The sequence below is a fragment of the Myotis brandtii genome, unplaced genomic scaffold (genome assembly GCF_000412655.1).
Source record: "Myotis brandtii unplaced genomic scaffold, ASM41265v1 scaffold14, whole genome shotgun sequence".
Lineage (NCBI taxonomy): Eukaryota > Metazoa > Chordata > Mammalia > Chiroptera > Vespertilionidae > Myotis > Myotis brandtii.
In genome coordinates this window covers 395,429-417,159 of record NW_005354999.1, presented here as the reverse complement: position 1 = coordinate 417,159, position 21,731 = coordinate 395,429, and the positions used below count along the sequence as shown (strand labels likewise).

General features: G+C 38.3%; 1 protein-coding gene across 1 annotated transcript; it reads right to left on the bottom strand.

Moving 5' to 3' along the window:
* Positions 1 to 313: 313 nt before the first annotated feature.
* CTSO (cathepsin O) lies at positions 314 to 20,790 on the bottom strand. Its single transcript, XM_005860764.2, has 8 exons — positions 20,594 to 20,790; positions 16,664 to 16,772; positions 16,032 to 16,171; positions 12,975 to 13,142; positions 11,489 to 11,610; positions 8,534 to 8,697; positions 6,544 to 6,636; positions 314 to 4,358 (listed from the first exon to the last, which is right to left on the bottom strand). The coding sequence occupies exons 1-8, from the start codon at positions 20,729 to 20,731 to the stop codon at positions 4,324 to 4,326; spliced, it is 969 nt and encodes a 322-aa protein (XP_005860826.1). The 5' UTR covers positions 20,732 to 20,790; the 3' UTR covers positions 314 to 4,323.
* Positions 20,791 to 21,731: the final 941 nt, after the last annotated feature.

The window sequence follows — 21,731 nt, the reverse complement described above, 5'->3', positions numbered from 1 at the left end:
GACACTGTTACATTGTACATATGGTCTTTTCCTATTAAAAATGTATTTGTCCTCTGACACTTACCTTAATGTAACCATTTAACCTAATCATTATCTCCTTGTTCCATATTTTATAAGCTTGTAAACTTCAGCTACAGTGGGGCCTTGACTTACGAGTGTCCCGACTAACGAGTTTTTTTGAGATACGTCTCTCGGCCGATTCTTTGCTTTGAGTTGCAAGCTCAAAAAAATTCGGGTTACAAGCCAGCTTCAGATACCCCACCGCTAGTTGGCGCAGCGAACGTCACAGTGATTTGACATACGAGTAATTTGAGTCATGAGCTCCGTCACGGAATGAATTAAACTCGTAAGTCAGGGCCCCACTGTATTTAAAATATTTAATGGAATAAAATGTGTCATTCTATATAAACTTATTCAATAAAAATTTTTGAGTAATAAAAATTATTCTTTCTTTAATATATTAGTTTGAAAACATTTATTAAGACACTTGGCGAGCAACAGAAATCTATGTGAAGCTTGTCCAAAGGGCATTCACTGGACAGTCACTCCAGTAGCGTAAAGAACTAGAGGAGCCAGTGGAGCTCTAAGGCCACAGGGGTGGAGCCAGTTCCTCAAGTACTTTCTTCCTGGAACACTCTGAGGATCCTCTGTGTCTCATCTCTTCTCTGCAGGTGCTGGCTTTATTGTTCCCTGATGTAGACCCACTCCTCCTCCCACAGGTTGGGTCTCAATCCTAGCATCTCTCTACTCCCAGAAGGGCAAAGTCACTCTTCTCAGAGTGACTGTATCCAAAGTCACCCACGGCTGTGGTCTGGGAGGTACAGTCTACTCCAGTGCACAGCAGGTTTGAGGTAGGGATGAGCGTTCCCTCAAGTGAAGAATGTTCTTTCCAGGAGAAAGAAAGGGGAGGTAAACAGACTAAACAATGACCCAGTTCATTGCTAGTAACTATTAGACTAAGCATTTGGATCAGACATGAGTTTTAGCCCTCTTTTTTTCTAGCTTGCTCTGGATATTGGCAACATTTCATTAAATTTTTCTATGAGGGGAGTACAAAATATTATCAAAGAAATCTAAAATGTCTAACTTTGACCTAGGGTAGCAAGTTCTTGTTGGAATTGAACTATTCTTTAGTCTCAATTACACATTTTTTTCTCATAGAAGATCATATTGCTTTTGCCTACAGGGCATGTGTGTGTGTGCGCACATGTACATAGTACCTGGTGATAGTTAAGCTGGAAAAAAAAAGAGATGAGTAACATGGTAGCTAAATCAGCAAATTCTGTCTCTGCCATTTTTTAACTAATTACTTTGCTGCAAACACTAGGTTAAGCCCGTTTCCTATCTATTTTTAATGGAGATAAAATTCTCATAATCTGTGCTTTTTTCATAAAGTAATGAATATATTAATATTCATTAATATATTAATAGGTGTTCTGTCACCAAGATAGCTTGGAATCAATGCTATTTGTCAAGGTTTATTCCTTTAACAGGCTAAATACCTTAATTTAATTATTTTCACCTATATTTCTTGGTGTTACAAAGCTAAATAGTTTTTTTCCAAAGGATATATTAGTAATTCTTAATGTACATATCAACACAATTTGCAATGCCAGTTTCTACCCTTGTCTCCATTCATCAAACTTGCTTCTAGTGCTGACAATTCACGTTAAATAATAACTCTTAAGTGGTCACAAAGTAATTGTAAGGTTGCTCAATTTGGTATTCACTTTCAGGTCTTTGTGAAATCATATCCAGGGACATCTTGGTCATTTTCATTATGAAGCCTAATTATTATGTGAAGATTTTTTTGCTTTTGTCTTAGCCTCCTTGGGTGAACTCCAAGTAGTCTGTGATGGCTGGAGCACAGCTGCTGTCGATGTAGAAGAGCGGAAACTGAGCTGAGAAGGTAGAGAGGGACTTCTCCATGAGAGCTCATTTAAAAGAGTTAGCATGTTATCTTTGAAGCAACAGGAGAGTAACTTGCTAACATTCTCTTTAAGAAATGTAAATCTTGGATTATAAGGACACCCATCAGAATCACCTGCAGGGCTGATTAAAACGAAGTGTTTCCCAAAGCCTCAGGTGTCTTCTGGTCTGGAGGCTATACTTTGAGGACCACTAGTTTCAGGAACATGGGTTTACTGGGTTGACTGCTAAACGGTGGAGATGTAGATACTAAAGAACATGCATCCGAAAAGGAACAGTAGAAATGGAGAGGAGGCAGGTGACTAGGTGATCAGCTACTAAGGTATATCTGACTGATTAAATATCTAAGATGTCCCTCAATTTTACTGATTGGGTGATTACATAATGTTGATGCCATTAACCAAAATAGAGACTCTAGGAGGTGTGGGAGGTATTTTTGTTGTTGTTGTTGTTTGTTTGTTGTTGTTTATTGGAGACACTGAGGTTAAAGTGTCTGTGGAGAAAACCAAAAAGTAAGTATGTGGATTTGGAACTGAACAAACTCTTGTGTGAGTGCAAAGCACATTAACATTGTGCTCACAAAATGTAAGCCATGCACTTCTGGACACAGTCTTCTTAACCCAAAGTCAAATATAGGTTGTTTTATTATAAATGTCATCAAAATTCAGAGCAGCTGAGAAATATTACTTTGTAATAAAAAATGTTTAGTATTTGAAAAAGAGTATCAAAAAAGCATTTATGTTACATAGAAATAAGTAAATGAACACAAATACAATCCCATTTTGGTAAACTTAGACAATAAGAATATTAATCAATTAAACTATCAATGTTTGTCTTCCTGGAGCATTTCTAAACCTGAGTCAACACATAATCTTTTGATATTGGTTCTGGTTGGTGTAAGAAAAAGCAATGCAGTGTTTTGTTTTTTTATTTTACTTTTCTAATAAAAAGAATGGATAACTAAAAGCAAAAAGGGAAAAAAAGGAAAAATAGGATGTTCTCAATTATTTCAGTGGTTGCTGCTACATTTAAAACTTTGTGGGGTTTTTTTGTTTGTTTATATATTTTACATTAGAAAGTGACCATGAATTTTAGAGAAGAAATACTTACATATGTAGTATTTATTAGATTTTCTTATATTTTCATATAACTCATTTAATATAGTTGTAAAATCAAAAGATCAGCTCTTCTGCTCTGAGGTTCTTACACAGGCACACATAATTACTTAGGCAAGAGAGAGAACATGGGCATGAAGAACCAGGAACCAGGTCAAAGCCAAATGGATGCACACACAAAAAAAGTAGTTAGAATGGGATTCCTGGAAATATAAGCAGAAAACTGAAAAACAAACAAACAAACAAAACAACCACACACACACACACACACACACACACACACAAAACAGAGAGCCTGAGAAACTCACATTCTGGCTAATACCCCAGATTAATGGCAGTAGACTTTGAAAGGGGTGTTGCCTACAAACGATGGGAGGAAGAGAAAGGTGAGCGCCCAATGTTGGTGGCTTAGATGAATCAAAAGAAATAAAGACTTCTTAGCCAGGGAAGTCAAACCACCAGGAGAATTTAGAAGTGGCCCAGTAAAGAGTAAGAGAAAGAGAGTAGGAAAAGGTGGAAGAAAACATTGTCCTTCAATATAAAGAGATCAAAGTAAGGAAATGAAGTCTATTGGAATCCTATTGACAATGAAAATTGCGAAATAATAATCTTTTCTCAGGCGATGCTAGTTGAGTTCTTCTTATCACATAATTGCCATATAATTTATTGTCATTTAATTTCCATCTCTTAAAAAGTGATCTTGTCCTTTTGTTTTTTACTTCACGATCTTTCTACGATTCAAGGAGTAAATACTATTTGTTGAGGTAAAGCTATTGGTATTTCAAAATCCTTATGACATTTCAACTCAGAGGGCTAAGAGTATAATTGTGAGAGGCACACATAACTTTAGGTTGGCTGTTCTTGTATGTAGGGGTAAGCTAAGGCAGTAATTATATCCCACAAGGAAAATAAATTCTTATCAGCTCTTTAATGACATTGAAAATAAACAAATAAAAAACAAACAAAAACAGCAATTAAACAAAACCAGATAATAGCCTCTTCAAAGTAAAGAGACCTAAAATATCTTAAACTAGCATTCACTCCGGAGTAGGAAACTGTTTCCCAGGCCATGGTGCTGGTGTTCTTCTTACTGACTATGTTGCCCATCTCTTTATAAGAAGGGGACATGCCATAACTCGGCTTAAATACTACTAGGCCCTAGAACCTGTTGTGGTTAGTTGCTAAAACCTAAAGGTGAATAATGCTGAGAATGAAGTACCATGCTATATTTCATTAGGAACCTTCATTTTGGTAGTTGTCTCTTGATTCGATCAATTAATCATACAAATACGGCAGAAACAAAATCTGCAATACCTAAGAAAAAAGAAAGTATTAATAAGAGTCTATTTCTTCTTTATATGCCTTGTAAATAGCAAATTAAAACAATGTTCATTTGGGTTCAGAAAAAGTTAGCAATTACTGAGAAAATTAGCAGTTATAGCTGTCAGTATAAACATGGCAATTTAAAAGCAGATATTGGAAGATATAACTAATATTTTTGTTTCAAGAAACTACAAAAACACATACACAAAAACACATAAAATGACTTACTAACTGAATAGGTAAAGGTATGTGCACTCTTTACTACATATATATAGTTTAGAGATGATATAATAATTTACAGAAATATCTTAAATAAAATTTGAAAATTCAAACTTTTAAGACTTGAACTTTAATTAGCAAAAATTCAATAAATCACGTGTACTATGCTTTCTTAGCACACAAGAACATAAATCTCAATACTGCGGTGAAAGCAATAAATAGCTCATTCAAGACTGGATTTCATTGTAAATAGCTATATTTTTGAAATCTCTCGGGGCCATGAAATGCTATTTATCTTAAACCATTGTTCTTAAGAGTCATGTCATCACCAAATACTTTCACCATTGTTCTTAAGAGTAATGTGATCACCAAATATTTTCAGGAAGAATTTGGACTCTGTGTAATTACTAACTAGTCACGCATTTGGAGAATCAAATTGGGAAACAGAGAGAAGAAATTATTCCAACTCATCCTCAGTAGAGCTGGGGGCCAGGGAAAAGGTGGTAGTGGGGAATGCAGAGTCATAATCGAGGCAACTATGAACCAATGTCTGAATTATGTTCTTGTAACTCTCCTGCCAGAGCTTTTTTTTAAATGTATATTTTTATTGATTTCAGAGAGGAAGAGAGAGGGAAACATCAATGAGAGAGAATCATTGACTGGCCGCTTCTTGCACACCCCGCACTGGGGATGGAGCCTGCCACCCAAGCAAGTACCCTAACCAGAAATCGAACGTACCTCCTGGTTCTTAGGTGGAAACTCAACCACTGAGCCAGGCTTTGAAAACTGCCACCTGTTAGCCCAGACCCAGGCATCATAGTTAGAAATAATTTATGTTTAGTTTCAAAGGTTCAATGAATGGCAGGAGTAATTTATCTGGATGTTCTAGCAATGTAAAAGCCCCAAATGATGTTATAAGGTGGGGCCTTGATTGGGTTGCTAGCACTTTGGCTTAAAGATTTCTATGATGTTTGTTCTCTTCAATAAGTAATTGATGTAAATATTTTACTGGGGTGATAAAACAGGCCATTTATGAATTCTCATGAATTCTACTTTATGGAACCATTAGGTAGTACTCACTAACTGAGTCAAAACATAAACTCCCAAACCTTCTATAACTCTCCTTTATCAGTCTCACAGTTTATAGTGTTCTACAATTTTTTAAAAAAGTTATTTGTATGCTAGAAATAATTATAGTGAGAAAAGTAAACTATTGCTCTCATATGCAATATAGTTTCATTCTAACTTTATTCAGAAAATATGTTGATTTTTCAGATCAAAAATTGTAGAAGACAGGTTTGGATATAAGTTTTAGAATACAGTTTAAAGTACTTACCTAGCTATGTTAATTTGGTTTATGGTTAACACACAAAAAAAAACTGTTATTCTATAAAAGAGCACATTTGGTATTTGCTTAAGCTTCTCTATTCATGGGTGCTATATTAGAATTTTGAAGGTAAAGAGGAGAATATTAAATCAGAAACAATCCTAATACTTTTTTCATACATTTCATAAATTTTTATCCAAAGAAAAAAAGTGATGCTTGACAATCTTTGTGCAAGTATTATTAATGCACAAATTAAGAAAAACTCATACAGTTATAACAAGTAAAATTGGAACGAGGGGACTTTTTGGAGAACTTCAGCCTCCTAAGTTGAGTATTTTTAAATCCAAAAGCCTCTGGATTTTGAAGTAGTTAACTTTGGTAAATTATTAGTTTATCTTATTATGTTTTGCTTATTATATTTGTTTTTACTACAGTCTTTCTTCCTTTTTAAAGCATGAATATGTGCAATAGTGTCTCTTCTTTAAAAAACTATTCTATTTTTATCAATTATTAAGTGATGTGAGTATGTTGGAAACATACTATGGATTGGACAGGTTTATAATTTTAATATATTCAGAATATCTTCCTTGACACTTAGGCTGGAGCTTTAAACACAAATTCATGACTCACCGCAAATATTACTTCCCATTTTCACATGGGCATAGCCATCCACTCCCCAGGAACTTCCCCATGAGTTCCGTACAATCCAATATGGAGTAGTTCCTGCAAAACAAAAATTGGCAACAAACCCCGAAAAACTCATATTTGCGTGAATGCATGTTTACTTTATTTCTTGATCAGTGTTAGTAGCTTTAACAAAATGATTAAAACTGTAATAGAATGCTAACTTAAGCTAGCTAAGTAAACTTGAACTGTACTTAGTGCCACACTCCAATTATTGGAAAAAAAATGTTTGAATTCATTTCACTTAATACGGAACTTGCACAGAATGAAAACACACACACATTTCCAGGGCATTAGAAACAGGGAAGAATAATTGTTAGATATGTATGATAAAACAATAGGCACTTCTATTTTCCCAACAATTATCCTAAATACTTCAGATGGAAAATGCACATTATTTAAATCAGTAATTATCATCATTCTAACAAGTTATCCACCAAAATTGATAAGGAGGAACACAATGGGGTTATTTATACCCAGAAGTCTACTGAAAAGTAGTAAAGGTCTTAGGAGGACTTAGATATATGACCACATTTTAACTTTTTATATGCTTAAGGTGATTTGTCAATCACCTTAAGCTGAAAAGCAATCAATCAAGTCTTATCAGCACTTACCTGTTTTATCAAACCCAGTTATGATAATAGCATGATTTGCTTCTCCACTAGAGCAGTGATGCTGTATTATCCCTCCCAGATAATCTTGCCAGCTCACTGCATCTACTATCCCTACCAAAGGACCAAAGGTAAGGAGTGCTTTTGCCATTTCGTCTTCTTGGTCACTACCAAAAGAGAAAATATTTGGTTAAGGAGTTTAGTTTTTAAGGTAAGAATATTGTATTAAAACGATCTCTTTAATCTCTGTATGGATACACATAGGTTTGGTTGCAATTACAGAAGACTTAAACAATGGAGGCTACAAGAAGTCTGGGAGACTGGTAGTCCAGGACTGCAATAGATATCAAGAACCCAGGCTCCTCTTATGCTATTATTCTGCCATGTGAGGTGTCCATTCCCAAGTTCAATTAATGGTCCAAGATGGCTTCAGGAGCTCCAGCCATTTAACATATATTCCTTTCAGCAGGGAGTAGAAAGGAGAGGTGTTGCATTCCTGTTGAGAAGATTTCCCAGAAGTAACACACACATTCTGCATATGTCTGAATGGATCTCATTGGATAGAATTTAGTCATATGGCTAACTAAGTCTAGCTTCAAGGAAGATGGTGGCGTTTTGCAATTGGCTGGCATAGCGTCCAGCTATCACACAGGCACTTTTTAAATAAGGAAGGTGGGAAAACTATATGCCTCATCGTGGCAGATGCTGGGGAAGAACTTCCCACATCTTCTGGTCCTGACACTGGGCTTCCAACAAGGAAACCCTGCAACTCTTTACCCGAGGCCCTTCTCTCTCAAAAAGCCCACGGCCACTTAGACCCCAGCCATACCCTCAACTGGTAAATCTTAGGAGGTGATGAAAATCAACTTGCATTGGCTAACTCTGAGATTTATTTTACCTTGGCCTCAAGAGTTCCTCAGTAGGATCAAGTTCCAGCATACCCTCAGTACTAATTTGCTTAATAAAGAAACCCCGTTTTCCCCTGTTCTATCTCATCTCCTTATTCCTCTACCAGTGGTTCCCAGGGTCACTTTTACAGGTCCCAACTGAACTCTCCATATTCCATCTTAAATCTGTTCCTCAGACGTTCATGCCTCAATTCCATTCTTTCAGTCGTTCAGGCCAAAAAGTTTGTAGTCATCCTTGACTCTCCTACTTATCTCCTCTATAAAATTCCCCAATATATCTTGTGGGCTTTATTTTCTGTGAGTGCTATTACCCTATCATCTCTCATGTCCAAGGCTGTTTTTCTAGCACTATGGTTAAGGTGATTTGTCAATCACCTTAAGCTGAAAAGCAATCAATCAAGTCTTATCAGCACTTACCTGTTTTATCAAACCCAGTTATGATAATAGCATGATTTGCTTCTCCACTAGAGCAGTGATGCTGTATTATCCCTCCCAGGTAATCTTGCCAGCTCACTGCATCTACTATCCCTACCAAAGGACCAAAGGTAAGGAGTGCTTTTGCCATTTCGTCTTCTTGGTCACTACCAAAAGAGAAAATATTTGGTTAAGGAGTTTAGTTTTTAAGGTAAGAATATTGTATTAAAACGATCTCTTTAATCTCTGTATGGATACACATAGGTTTGGTTGCAATTACAGAAGACTTAAACAATGGAGGCTACAAGAAGTCTGGGAGACTGGTAGTCCAGGACTGCAATAGATATCAAGAACCCAGGCTCCTCTTATGCTATTATTCTGCCATGTGAGGTGTCCATTCCCAAGTTCAATTAATGGTCCAAGATGGCTTCAGGAGCTCCAGCCATTTAACATATATTCCTTTCAGCAGGGAATAGAAAGGAGAGGTGTTGCATTCCTGTTGAGAAGATTTCCCAGAAGTAACACACACATTCTGCATATATCTGAATGGATCTCATTGGCTAGAATTTAGTCATATGGCTAAGTCTAGCTTCAAGGAAGATGGTGGAGTTTTGCAATTGGCTTTTGCAATTATATCTCCTCTATAAAATTCCCCAATATATCTTGTGGGCTTTATTTTCTGTGAGTGCTATTACCCTATCATCTCTCATGTCCAAGGCTGTTTTTCTAGCACTCTGCTTTAAGTTTATTCCCGAATAACCATCTCCCACTAGTCTACTCCATTTTCTCTTCACTACAGTCACTGTCCTTTAAAAATGTCAGACATATTCTCAGGGCCTTTGCACTTACAGTTCCTTCTGCTTGGAATAGTATTTCCTCGGATATCTACTGGTTAAGTTCCCACACTTCTTCAGGTCTTTACTCAAATGGCATGTTCTCAGGGAGCCCTCCCTAGTCACCCTTTATAAAACTGTGTGCTCCTCTCCCCTCGCCCTGATGTTTCCTCTTCCTCCCAACTGTTTTATTTTGTCCTGTTTAGAAATTATTACATCTAACATACCATACATATTCTCACTTGTTTTGTTTTTTGCCTGTCTCTATCACTAAAATATAGTCCCAAGGAAGGGTTTCTGTCTGTTTTGTTCACTGCCGGACCCCATAACCTAAAAAAAAGTGTTCAGTAGCAATTTGAGTGAGTGAATGAAGAAATCAACGAAAGGTCTTGGCCAGTCTATCACAGTTAGCTTAGCATTGTATTATTAGAGAGTTTAATGTTCAGTGTAAACACAGAGATTCTTCGGGGGATCTCTCCCTTTTTAATCAAAAGGTTCGATAAATCCTGTTTCAGGCCAATTGCAGTGACCTTTGCATTCTTTCTCTCACTCTCCAACCCAGCCTATTGCCTCTTGTTCTTTTGTTTCTTTCTAACTTTCTCCATTAGCTACCCATGACAAGGGATTCCCTGAATCTTTTTCTAGTGACATTTTGAACATCTGATTCCTTCTTGCACACACACTTCACTTATACTCTCAAGGAGCTGAGAGCTCACAGAGGCACACTTTCTCATTTTAGAAACTGTGTTACCTTTGCCCACAAAGGAGATGTTGACCGCTGTACTCAGTGACCCTGCACCTTTTATTATAGATCCAGCACAGCCTGCCATCTGTGGAATTGAAACTTTCTGCTATATGGTTCCTGGAGTCCCCTGAGAGCCCCTGTTGTGGACAAGAGCTCTGCTGACAACCCGCCAAGCCTCTGACACACTTATGTTATTCACAGGGGTTCCATTTGCTTCAAGGGTCCAATTTCACCCTTGATTCCCTTCATATCCTATGGGCAGACACTATCTGGATGAAGAGATTCTTTTATATTCAGTACCAGGAACTTAGAGGTCCGTCTATCATCTCATCTGAATTTATTGTAATTTCTCTGTGTTCTGTTTCAAAAGACTGTGCAAAGCCCAGCCGGTTTGGCTTAGTGGGTGAGTGTCGACCTATGAACCAGGAGGTGAGGGTTCAATTCCTGGTCAGGGCATGTGCCCAACTGTGGGCTCAATCCCCAGTATGGGGGCATGCAGGAGGCACCAATCAATGATTCTCTAGCATCATTGATGTTTCTATATCTTTCTCCCTCTCCCTTCCTCTCTGAAATCAATAAAAACATATTTTTAAAAAAAGAAAGACTGTGCAAAGCTCCCTCAATATTTTAAACAATAAATAAATAAAGCCAGATTTTGGTTGAGTCTTTGTCCTTATCATCTCTGATCACTTATCTTGCATTATATTAAATGGCCACAATGGTTCTCTCGCTGGCTTTGAGAGCATTTTTAAATGATCGTTTCCCTTAAACCTGTCCAAAGTCAACATGCCCTTCAAGTTTTGACACAAATCCTCTTCCTCAGCCTATCCTTATCTACCCTCCAACCCCCCTGTGCTTATATAGGGCATACTACCCAATCGACCTCCAGTAATATAGTCCTAGTTTTTAATACAAAGTTTCAGTTTATGCCTTTAGTATACTGATGCCTTGAAAATGCAAGGAACACAGAGGTTGTTCCAAAATGCTTCTTGGTAAGCAGACTGCTTGCTATTAGCTGGAGCATCTATACAAGGCAATTTTCCATTGATTCAACAGAAAGATTGAAATATACTAATGGTATTTAGACACCTAAATTTGGTAAGAGGAAGGTGGTAAATATAAATTATACCTATCACTGGATTTAAATGTGTTAATTTAAGCTCATTTCTATTGTAATGACACTTTGAAACCTAAGTAGATCATGTTTGAGGAACAACATTCATAGCACTCCATGGTGATTGATAGTCTCTCTAGTAAAAAGTAGGTATGAAAACAATTATGAACATGCAGTGAAGCCTTCAATCAAGTTATTAATTCCAAATAGTCAATATATCATAAATTAGGACATAGGGAGAAAGCACAGTAGAATAAGACATTTACCTGAAATCATGTGCAGTATAACCTTTGATTGAAAATCCAGAATGTGAATCAGAAAAGTAATGGCACAGGCCATTCTGTTCTTTAAATGGGTATTCTGAATCTCTCACCAGTTTTACTTGCATCTAAAAGAAAACAATCACCCAAAGGGTTCTCTGTCAAGCAGTTGTTTTAAATAGAACTTGGTGCAATGTGTCATAATAAGATTCAACTTGGCCACACCTTCATCATGTGGGTATTCTTTGGGTAATAATAAGCTCTTAAATTCAATCTTTAGGTGTTGTTATGGATATCCTAGGTAATTAGAATCATTAGCTTCCATTCTCTTTACTCTTATTATTCCTAGATCTTCCTTCTTTGAACATCTATCAATCCAATAATAATAAAGCCTTGTCATCTTTCTCATCCTATATAATAAAGAGCTAATATGCTAATTAGACCAAACAGCAGAAGGACCTTCCAGACGACCTTCCAGGCAAAGCTGGGGCTGTGAGGTCCGAGCCCTTTTGCACGAATTTTGTGCATCGGGCCTCTAGTGAGGTTATAATAGGGCAACTGGTTCTATGTTAGTAAGTCTTTGAGACTCACTCAGCACAATGGTTTATGCACAGGCAATGGTCAGGTCAAGTTTTTTTTTCTATCCACTTCTCTCTGTGCCTTTCATTTGGCCTATGTCACTTAGTTTATAGTTGTTTATACACAGTCCTCCTTTTCTGAATGTTGGGCTTATGAAAGGGAGAAGACAGGCAACTCATTGTCGCCCATAACATAGAGAAGTTTTTTGGCATTCAGTGACTCAAATATAGCAAATGAATAAGGGAAGGATGTTTGAGTTTGGGAAACATTAGCTTGACAGCCTTTTAGAAAGTATAAAAGCACCTTCACTGGCTGGTTTCACACAACTGATGCTGGATCTAGGACAAGGTCAGAGAGTATCCTAAGAATGCTGAGGGATACTGACACTGAGGCATGGTGGGTAGGATGCCCAATGGGAAGCAGAGGACTATAGGTGCAATTCTGGCTCAGCTACTGATTTGGCAATATAATCTCACATCTTCATCTATATAAAGAGTTACTAAATTAGCTGTCCCTTTGTCCCTTTTAACCTTAATATTCACAAATTCTATGGAAATGGGTAATCATATGCTCATATGCTCTCCTTTCTGGGTCACTATGTGACATGTATCTGCAAAAACAAAACAAAAACAAAAAAATGCACAAAAAACACATTTACCTATTAAGAAATGTTCAGAAATAAACATAAATAATTTTTGGAAAACAGATCTCAGGTAAGATTTTCTAACCTTTGATCTTGATGGTTGACTTGCCTAGAAGCAATTCATTTTTAAATCCGATTAATTCAAGCTTTGGTTATCTAAATTTCTAAAAACATTATTAAGTAAACGAGAATCAACTGTCTGAATTCGGAGCACACATTAACTAAGCAAAAGAGAAAACAAAGCGTTTCAAAGGCTGAGAAACTAGTCACCTTATTTAGCCAGTTCAAAGCATTAAAAGTAGACCCTCCATTGCAGCCGTAATTATTATATGAGCAATCAATGACCTGCTGCACACTTAGGTCTTCCAAAGGCTTCCCTTTTATTGCATATGCTGATTCCACTGCACCTACCACACTGAAGGCCCAGCATCCTCCACACTGTTTAAAAATAGAAACAAAATAGTATTTATTATCAAACAATGTTCAAACCAAGTTTACCAACATTTTTCAATATCACAAGTTATCAAATCAGGTGGGCAGAATCTAGAGGTCTACAAAAATATAAATGCTCATCCTCTTTTCCAATTTGAAAAACAAAATTCTCTTTTAAGCATCAAAATCCAATGATTAGTTACAAGTAAATTGGTAGTATCATTATTATAAATTAAACAATGCAAGATGAAACCAAATTTTAGAGAATGAGAAAAAAACTGATATTTTAAAAGATAAGTCAGTTCATTAAATAGATGATGTCTGTTTCTCAGAAGTATACCAATTCCTATCCCATTCTCCAATCCCTTTTGTTTCTCCCCAGATAGTATGCTTCTGTGTCATCCACCATCTTTGCCCCAAGGGAGGTGATAAGTTGAGGTGGGGTGAAGATGTATGTCTTATATGTTATACTCATTATTTGATGGACACAGGAGCTGAATGAGTTACATTTCAGGCTATCAATATGCCAGCATATGTCAATTATAAATGCACATGAAATGTTCTAATGATAGAAACCCATGTTAGCCATTCCTCATTCAAATGTTGGCTGGCAATCTTTCCGATTCTGGATCTATTTACTTGCTTTTATTGGACAAACTAGAACAAAAGAATAAAAGGGTTGTCCTGAAAGAAAGGAGGGAGAAAGAGCAAATAGTATCAAGGATCATACACAAGAAAGATAGATCCATGAGAATGAGATTTGGAATTGGGTGGAAATATCCTAATCATAGGGCCATGTGCTGTAGAGTTAGGCAAAGAAAGAAAGAACAACTGGCTGTCTTTGTGGAGTGAAGTTTTGAGCAACTTCATGGCTTTAAGTGGCCATATTTATGTCCATATCTCTAGTGCCTATGGCATAGTAAAATATTCACTAAGGGACTAGACCTCAGAATCTTCACCCATTGATAAATGTGAAGACAGGTTGCTGACATCATACCTATAGCTAGCTTTAGTTAACCTGCCTTTGGCTTCCCCTGGAGGGCAGTGCCTGCTCAAAGATATCTCTCTAGTATACTCCTTTAATTAAGGAATCCTAATGAAAAGTTCCCCTTTAATACAATGCAGACACTCCTGGGAGGATTAGATGTCAGACTATTTCGCATTTGATTATGAATCCAGTAACAAAGCAAATGCTTTGTTGTGGCCCACATCAAATATTTTTGCAGCCCAGCCAATATAACGGTATGTAAGAAACATTTGAATAAAAATTTTGTAACTTAATTTTTACAATATCCTGTTATACATTATTATTATTTTTTAAATATATTTTCCCTACTGGGGATGTGCCCGCAACCAAGGTACATGCCCTTGACCAGAATCAAACCTGGGACCCTTCAGTCCGCAGGCCGACGCTCTATCCACTGAGCCAAACCGGTTAGGGCCTGTTATACATAATTATTAATAACAAAATACAATGTTTGCTAATGACTGATTACTATAATTGTGTTGCATTCATTTCCCTTACATGCCTTACGCACAGGCGCACCATTTGTCTCCACTAATACTGGCAGTGAATATTTTAGCTGCCGATTACCACATCATTAGTTCTTGGACTGACTTGTTTGGTGTGCACAACAGGAATATCTCACTTTTGGAGAACAAGAAAAATAGATTTATTTGCATTATGCTTATTCGTTTTGCAGTTATTCAGTATCTGGTAAGTTAATGTTCAAGAAAAAATGTTAACTTTTATTAAAATGCTCTATTATTTTATGTTAACGATTACTCATTGATTTCGGACCTTTGTATTAAGCATGTCTCTATCAAAATAAACTTACGTTTCTATGAAAATTTAAGCTTTTGTGTGTTTTTTAGCGGTCCACATAAACTTAAACCTTATTTATTTGGCCCGTGTTAATCTTTGAATTTGACATGTTTGCCTTAAATAAATGGTGACTGGGGAAACTGCAGGGTCCAGAATACTTGCCACACTGTCAGATGGGTACTAGATTTATCGAGGTGAGCACTTGGTAAGTTATATAAATGTCTAATCACTATGTTGTACACCTGAAAGTAATATAATGTTATATGTCAACTGCAATTGGAAAAAAATAACCAGGGGAGGGTGAATGACCCGTTGAGGTTTCCACAGCAGATAAATTGAGACTATAGCCACGTGTTTAGGTAACTGACTTTCCTCAGTCAGCTGACATTCCCTGTGCTGCAAATTTACTACTTTCTATCTTTTTTAAAGTGTGTCACTTAGTGTGACACATTTTTTTAATGCTGTAGTCTAACATAATTTCTCTTATAACACCTTTTGTTTTTACTGCAGGGGTTTGCCCTGATAGTGATTTTTAGGAATGTATGTATATGTCACATTATAGCAAAATAGACTGCATTTCTAAGGGTCACAGATAGAAAGCGTATGATCCTTTAGGGGACAGGGTTTTCCACTGGAGCTCAAGGGATGAGGTCTGAGAACCTAAAAGACCAGGCCACACTGTCGGTTAGTGTATATGGTATCGCGTTACTTTTTCAGTGTCATTTCTCATTTAGTAGTCAAGTTTACCTTCTCCAGCCCTCCATCTGCTGTTCTACAGAAGGTTTGGAAACTGTGACACAGCTACTGGGAAGCACCCTGAGCCAGTGTGCTGGTGGCAATGGTCATTAGTGAGAGAACACACCAAGGAAGGCTTATCTCAGAAACAAGTCGGGCTTTGACATCTGCCTCCCACTCCAACAGAGTCTCATTTTACTGCCATTTATTGAATGACTGGGGTGTGATTTTACCTAGAAGAATGATGGGTTCCATTACAAGTCTGATTGAACTTGACCTCAACGGTGACTCCCCATGCTCAGATGATTAAAAAAGAACAAAACCCGAGAACTTACCGCCTGCTGGTTTCTCACTTGTGTTACAACATGCTTATCTCTCCAGTCAAATCTTAATGGCAAAGACATGTTGGAGATGAGCATTGGACCTTCCGGGGAGTAGCGGGGGAATCTAGAAGTTTTGCTTCTTAAATAAATAGCTGAGTAGAAATAGGAAATGAAAAGACAACAATATTAGATTATAGGAAGGGCCCCTTGGGGTTCTTTTTTGGAGGAACGTTCCAAAAGAAACGTTCGCTTTGTAGGAGAGCCTGCCATTTATGATTTTTCTATGTGCTTTTCCATAACATGAAATGCAGTCAACTGAAAGCTATAAGAGATAAGAATTCCTACAATAGGGCTGAAGCTGCCACAGAAAATTACCTGTTTGAAAGACCAAGTCAATGTGCCCATTGTCCCTTACAGCAACATGGAAGTGTCTATAATATTTAGTTCTTAAGCAATAATTAGAAGAGTGACCATGAATTTATTTTTCTGTCAGCACCTGGTCCATGCTTGGTACCTAGTAAGTATTTAATAAATTATTAACTATTACTCAATGTTCTAGATTCACAATGTAACAATTCCTCAAAAATTAAGGAAAGAAGTTAAAATCAGGAAACCAATCAACAAATGGCATCACTACACCATACCTTTAAATTCTTCAGGAAACAAATATGAAAACTGATTTATTCCATAGATGGCAGTGGAATTTTCACTAGGAAATAAAGAATTCAAGTATCGATGTCTATTAAGACTTTCCTAAAAGGAAAAAAAAAAGGTAATTTGTATCACCTATGTTAACTTTCCAAAGCAATTTGTGTATAACTAACTTGGAGATATTCTTCAGGTGTAAAAGTCAAGCTCTGACTTATTTGTGGTAGATCACAGTGAAAGGTTGTATAAAATAATGAGATCATATTAATAAATGCTTTGTGTTAGAACTGCTATCTGATTTCAGGGACATTTTTGAGAGTGGGAAAGATATATCTTATCCATTTGTAATTTGTTCCCAATAAGCACGTAAAGAGCACTAAATATTTGTTTGTTTAACATAGTGGAAACAAGAAAATAAATTGCAAATAAATACTATGTACTAGTGGAACAGTCACCAGTAGACACTCATACAATGAAGCAATTATGCATTTGGAAAGTGTGTCTTCTTTATCTTTGTATTTCCGAGCACTAAGTAATGAAACATGGGAAAGGGAATGAGGAAATAATAAATGAACCTGATTCTATTTGAGCTTTATAGAATCCCTATCTCATTTAGGGCACAAAGCTTTGTGAGATGGAATCCTGGAAATGGTCCAGGCAGATAGGTTCGTTTGCCTGTCTGGAGGGAAAATATGACCATTACTTACAGATTTCTCAGTTTTTTGTGATAATCATGTTTTTGAAATGAACATGCCTCAATTTCCTCATACTATCAGTTGTGTAGCACAAATAAAATATCCAAGGGACCACTCATTTTGTACATATCAAATTCTATTTCTTGTATAATTTTTATGCACTTATCTGTTTGTGTGTCTATTTCTTAAACCCATAAGCAAAATGAGTACAAGGCCTATGTGGCATTATCAATGTGTTCCCCACATGCCTGGCACACAATATATGCTTAATTAGTATATGTTGCTGATTAAATTAAATATATATATATGCCTAATATGCAAATGGTCTCCACAGGAGTTCAATGGGGAGACCAGGAGTTCGATCACTCGCTATGACGTGTGCTGCCCACCAAGGGGCTCTAATATGCAAATGGTCTCCACAGGAGTTCAACAGGGAGACCAGGAGTTCGATCACTCCCTATGACGTGTGCTGCCCACCAAGGGGTGGCACGACATGAAGGTCCCGGCCAGCAGCCAGGGAATGAAGGCCCAGGCTGGCAGCCGGCTGCCAGGGAAGGAAGGCCCCAATTGGCCCTGATCGCTGGCCAGGCCTAGGGACCCTACCCTTGCACGGATTTCGTGCACCAGGCCTCTAGTAAATATATAAAGGACATTTCATATACATCATGTCCTTAATAGCTTTAAGGTGTTTATTTTTAAGCAAATTATCTGTGGAAATAATCATAATCTTATTTCTTCCTTACTGAGCATGCCTGAAAGAATTGCTAATCAATAATAATAAACAGTCACTGAGATTTAGGCATTTAAAAATAATCCTGATGAATCAGAGCTTTGAATATCATTTGGAGAGGAGAGGTATAAATACAAAGAATAGAACTGGAATGCAAAGCAATTATATAGACATCAAGTAACCAATGTAAGCCAGAGATGGCTACTGCCAAGTAATTCAGAGAATTCATTTTCTCTGCAAGTCTTGATTGGCCAACCTTGTGAGCTGAAGTAACCAGAGAAAGCATTGAGAATGTGGGACTTTAAGAATGCACAGAGCATACGGCAGCCAGGAGAATGGGCCTCGCAGACCTCCATCCATAGGGGATCTTCTGACACTGAATTACCAGGAGGAGTCCCAGGAGGAACAAGGTTCCCACAGGCTGCACCTAGCCAATGACGGAGCAGTAAGACTGGCTGGCCTATTTGGGGGAACCATGGCACTCTGCTGAAAGCTGGGTTTTGATTGATGAGTTCCTTCTGACCTCTCCTACACTAAGCAGCAGTCTAGGGCACTTCCCCAATCTTCCTTTCATCACAAAATGTGAGTTTATATTGAGCTCCGACTCCTCATCCTATTAGCAACCTGTCACGAAATCAGCATAGGAGAGGATCAATTAGCATATGTTTTTAACATAAGGAATGGAGGATGTAAGAGTGATGTACTGTATAGTAAATATCTCTAAATATTTAAATATATAAAATATTAAAATGAAAGACTTGAACCTTAATTTCATTTATGAAAGAAACGATGTAAAGGTTTGCCACTGCTGAGATCAGCAGAACTTGTTCAAACAGTAATGTCTTGCATAGGTAACAAGAAATCCTAGGAGGATGGTTCTGAAAGCCCAGTTCTTACATGCTTTCAGTTTAGTTCACCTGGGTTGCCAGATGAGAGGGAGGTTGGGGAACCGGCTGAAAAAGGCAAAGGGATGAAGAAGTACAGACTTGCAGCTACAAAATAGTCATGAGGATGTAAATACAGTAAAGTACAGTATAGTCAATAATAGTCTAATAACAATATGGTGTCAGGTGGGTGCAGGAATTATCGTGAGTTATATAAATGTCTAACCACTATGCTGTAGACCTGAAACTAATATAATATTGAATTTCAACTGTAATCAAACATAAAACATTTAGATTTTAAAAAAGACATCTAAGTGTTGCAGAATACACAGGAAACATATTAGCAGTTTTGAAAGGTACAAAAGTTTGAAAAACAAATGGATCACATACTAGAAATCTGGGAACTGATAAATCAAAACAGCTTTTAAACAGACATGATGAAAAATAATTATCTTTACATGTTTTTTTTCCCTTTGTTTTGACTGAATGTGTTTAATTGAATGAGTGACAATAAGACATACCAGGTTCCAGGGCCAAAAAACTTGAAGAAATTATGATTATAAAACTAGGAAAAACATGTCGTTTTGACATCAAATCAATATCTTGTTTTAAAACTCTCTAATCAACCTTATTTATATTCAGCTACCTGTCTGTTCCAGAGTTTTAATGCTGGGGCAAAACCTAAACCTATTGATGAAGCCTTTTCAAAATAATCTGAAAAAGAAATCAATGCTTTCCCTTTCTCTACATCAGTCTCCACCGAGTCAGGTGAACTTTTAATAAGGTGATGCACGAGTCAACAGAGCCCCAGTGCAGGAAAATCACATGTGGGCAAGGTCCTCCCGGCTTGCCCAATGCAGGCACTTTACCCAGTGGTTCTCAACCTGTGGGTCGCGACCCCTTTGGGGGTCGAATGACCCTTTCACAGGGGTCGCCTAAGACCATCGGAAAACCCATATATAATTACATATTGTTTTTGAGATTAATCACTATGCTTTAATTATGTTCAATGAAAATACATCCTGCATATTAGATATTTACATTACGACTCATAACAGTAGCAAAATTACAGTTATGAAGTAGCAACGCAAATAATTTTATGGATGGGGGTCACCACAACATGAGGAACTGTATTAAAGGGTCGCGGCATTAGGAAGGTTGAGAACTACTGCTTTAGACAATTCTGATCCCAGAAGGAGGTGGCCAGCGCCCCCCTCCGGAAGAAGCGTGGCAGGTTTCTAACGCCTCTGGTTCCTGTAACTGAAATGAGGCAGCTTGGGAGGCAGTGAGCACCGCCAGGGGATTCGGCTAAAAGGGGAGCTTCTAAGCAAGAATACTTCGGACCTATCCACTGATCACTTGGGACGGATCATAGACATCCGCGGCGGCAACACTTCTTTGGAAAATCAAATCTTTGGGTTAGCAAAGGCATGGGACAGGGCGAGGGCCAGACACGTGGGGGACGCAGGGAGAAGTTGGGGGGTGTAACCCCATCTCAGAAACTCAGCAAGCGAGGGGATCCCCAGGAATCTCCGCGCTCGGAGGCCCCTGGGCCCCAGCCCAGACTCAGGACAGGAAAGGACGAGAAAGAAACAAACAGGGGGGCGCGCTCGGTACCCGGAAGGCGGCTGCCTGTTGCTCGCTGCTCCGCGGTCCCATCCGGGTGAAGGTGGCACCGGGACCGGCTCCATGGCCTCCGCCGCCGTAGCACCAGCACCCGCACCAGCAGAGCAGCCAGAGCGCCCGCAGCTCCATGCCCGAGCCCAGGCCCCGGGCGCCACCGCCCCAAGGGTTTCCTTTCGATTCCTGGGCTCCTCCCCGCAGGGCTTGTGGGGCGGGAGCAGCACAGCGGGGTGTGCGGTCCGGCCCACTGAAGGCGCTCGCCGAGTTCCCATGCTCTGTATCTGCGAGTCCGCTTACTGCCAGCTGTTGAGATTCGCCCTGCTTTTAGGGGGAAGAAGCATAGGGCACTTGGCCACGTGCTTTCTGGCTTCATCTCCATCTGTTGGAAAAAAGCCTGGGAGTCCTTCTTCATACAGGACATGGGCATACAAACTGGGGTGACCTGCACGTCCAGAATGAAGTCCTTTACTTATCTTCCTTAGATCTCAAATGGAAAGTAGTTGATCTTGACCTTAATCCTGCTGTTTCTGCAATGGTCCCTCATGCTCAGAAACTAACTCTGAAATGCTTTGCGAATTTACACGGAGATATGCACTCAGCAGATGTTTGTTTACCGTATGTTGCAAAGAATGTACGGTTGTGGAAATAGTGCCCAATTTCTTGATTTATTATAGTGCAGCCATTTCGAAACTTTCAAAGTTTGTTTCTCCAGATGCACAGAAAGATAGAGATGGTAACTCTTTCTTAAATTTGTGCTGAAATTTAAATAAAGCAACCCACGTAAAACACACTGTATGATGCCTGGCACATGTTAAGTGCTCAGTGTTAGCTATTTATATTATTTTTAAGGTACCCACCCCCATTTTATTGTTGTTACACTGCTTTCCACCAGCTCAGCTTAATTCTGAATATCCCATATTCATGCTTTCTTCTTGTTTTTAATATTATTTTTTTAAGCATTTTCACTTCATATGAACCCAGTCCTAGAGAATGGGCCACAGAAAGGACAAAAGTAATGTTCAGATCAGTTAACATCCCATCTGGCAGCAGCTCAGGTTGAGGATGCTCCGGTGGGAGGGGAGGGAACCCCCTTTGAAGAGACTAGGTGACTTCAAATGCCCATTGTCACAGG

What these genes read in the sequence shown, in the direction of transcription:
- CTSO (XM_005860764.2), bottom strand. Translation starts at nt 20,731, where the DNA reads ATGGAGCTGCGGGCGCTCTGGCTGCTCTGCTGGTGCGGGTGCTGGTGC. An exon ending in AAGTGAGAAACCAGCAGGCG is followed by an intron (nt 13,143 to 16,031) that starts GTAAGTTCTCGG and finishes ATTTTTAAACAG; the next exon opens with TGTGGAGGATGCTGGGCCTT. An exon ending in CTTTGAACTGGCTAAATAAG is followed by an intron (nt 11,611 to 12,974) that starts GTGACTAGTTTC and finishes GTTTTCTTTTAG; the next exon opens with ATGCAAGTAAAACTGGTGAG.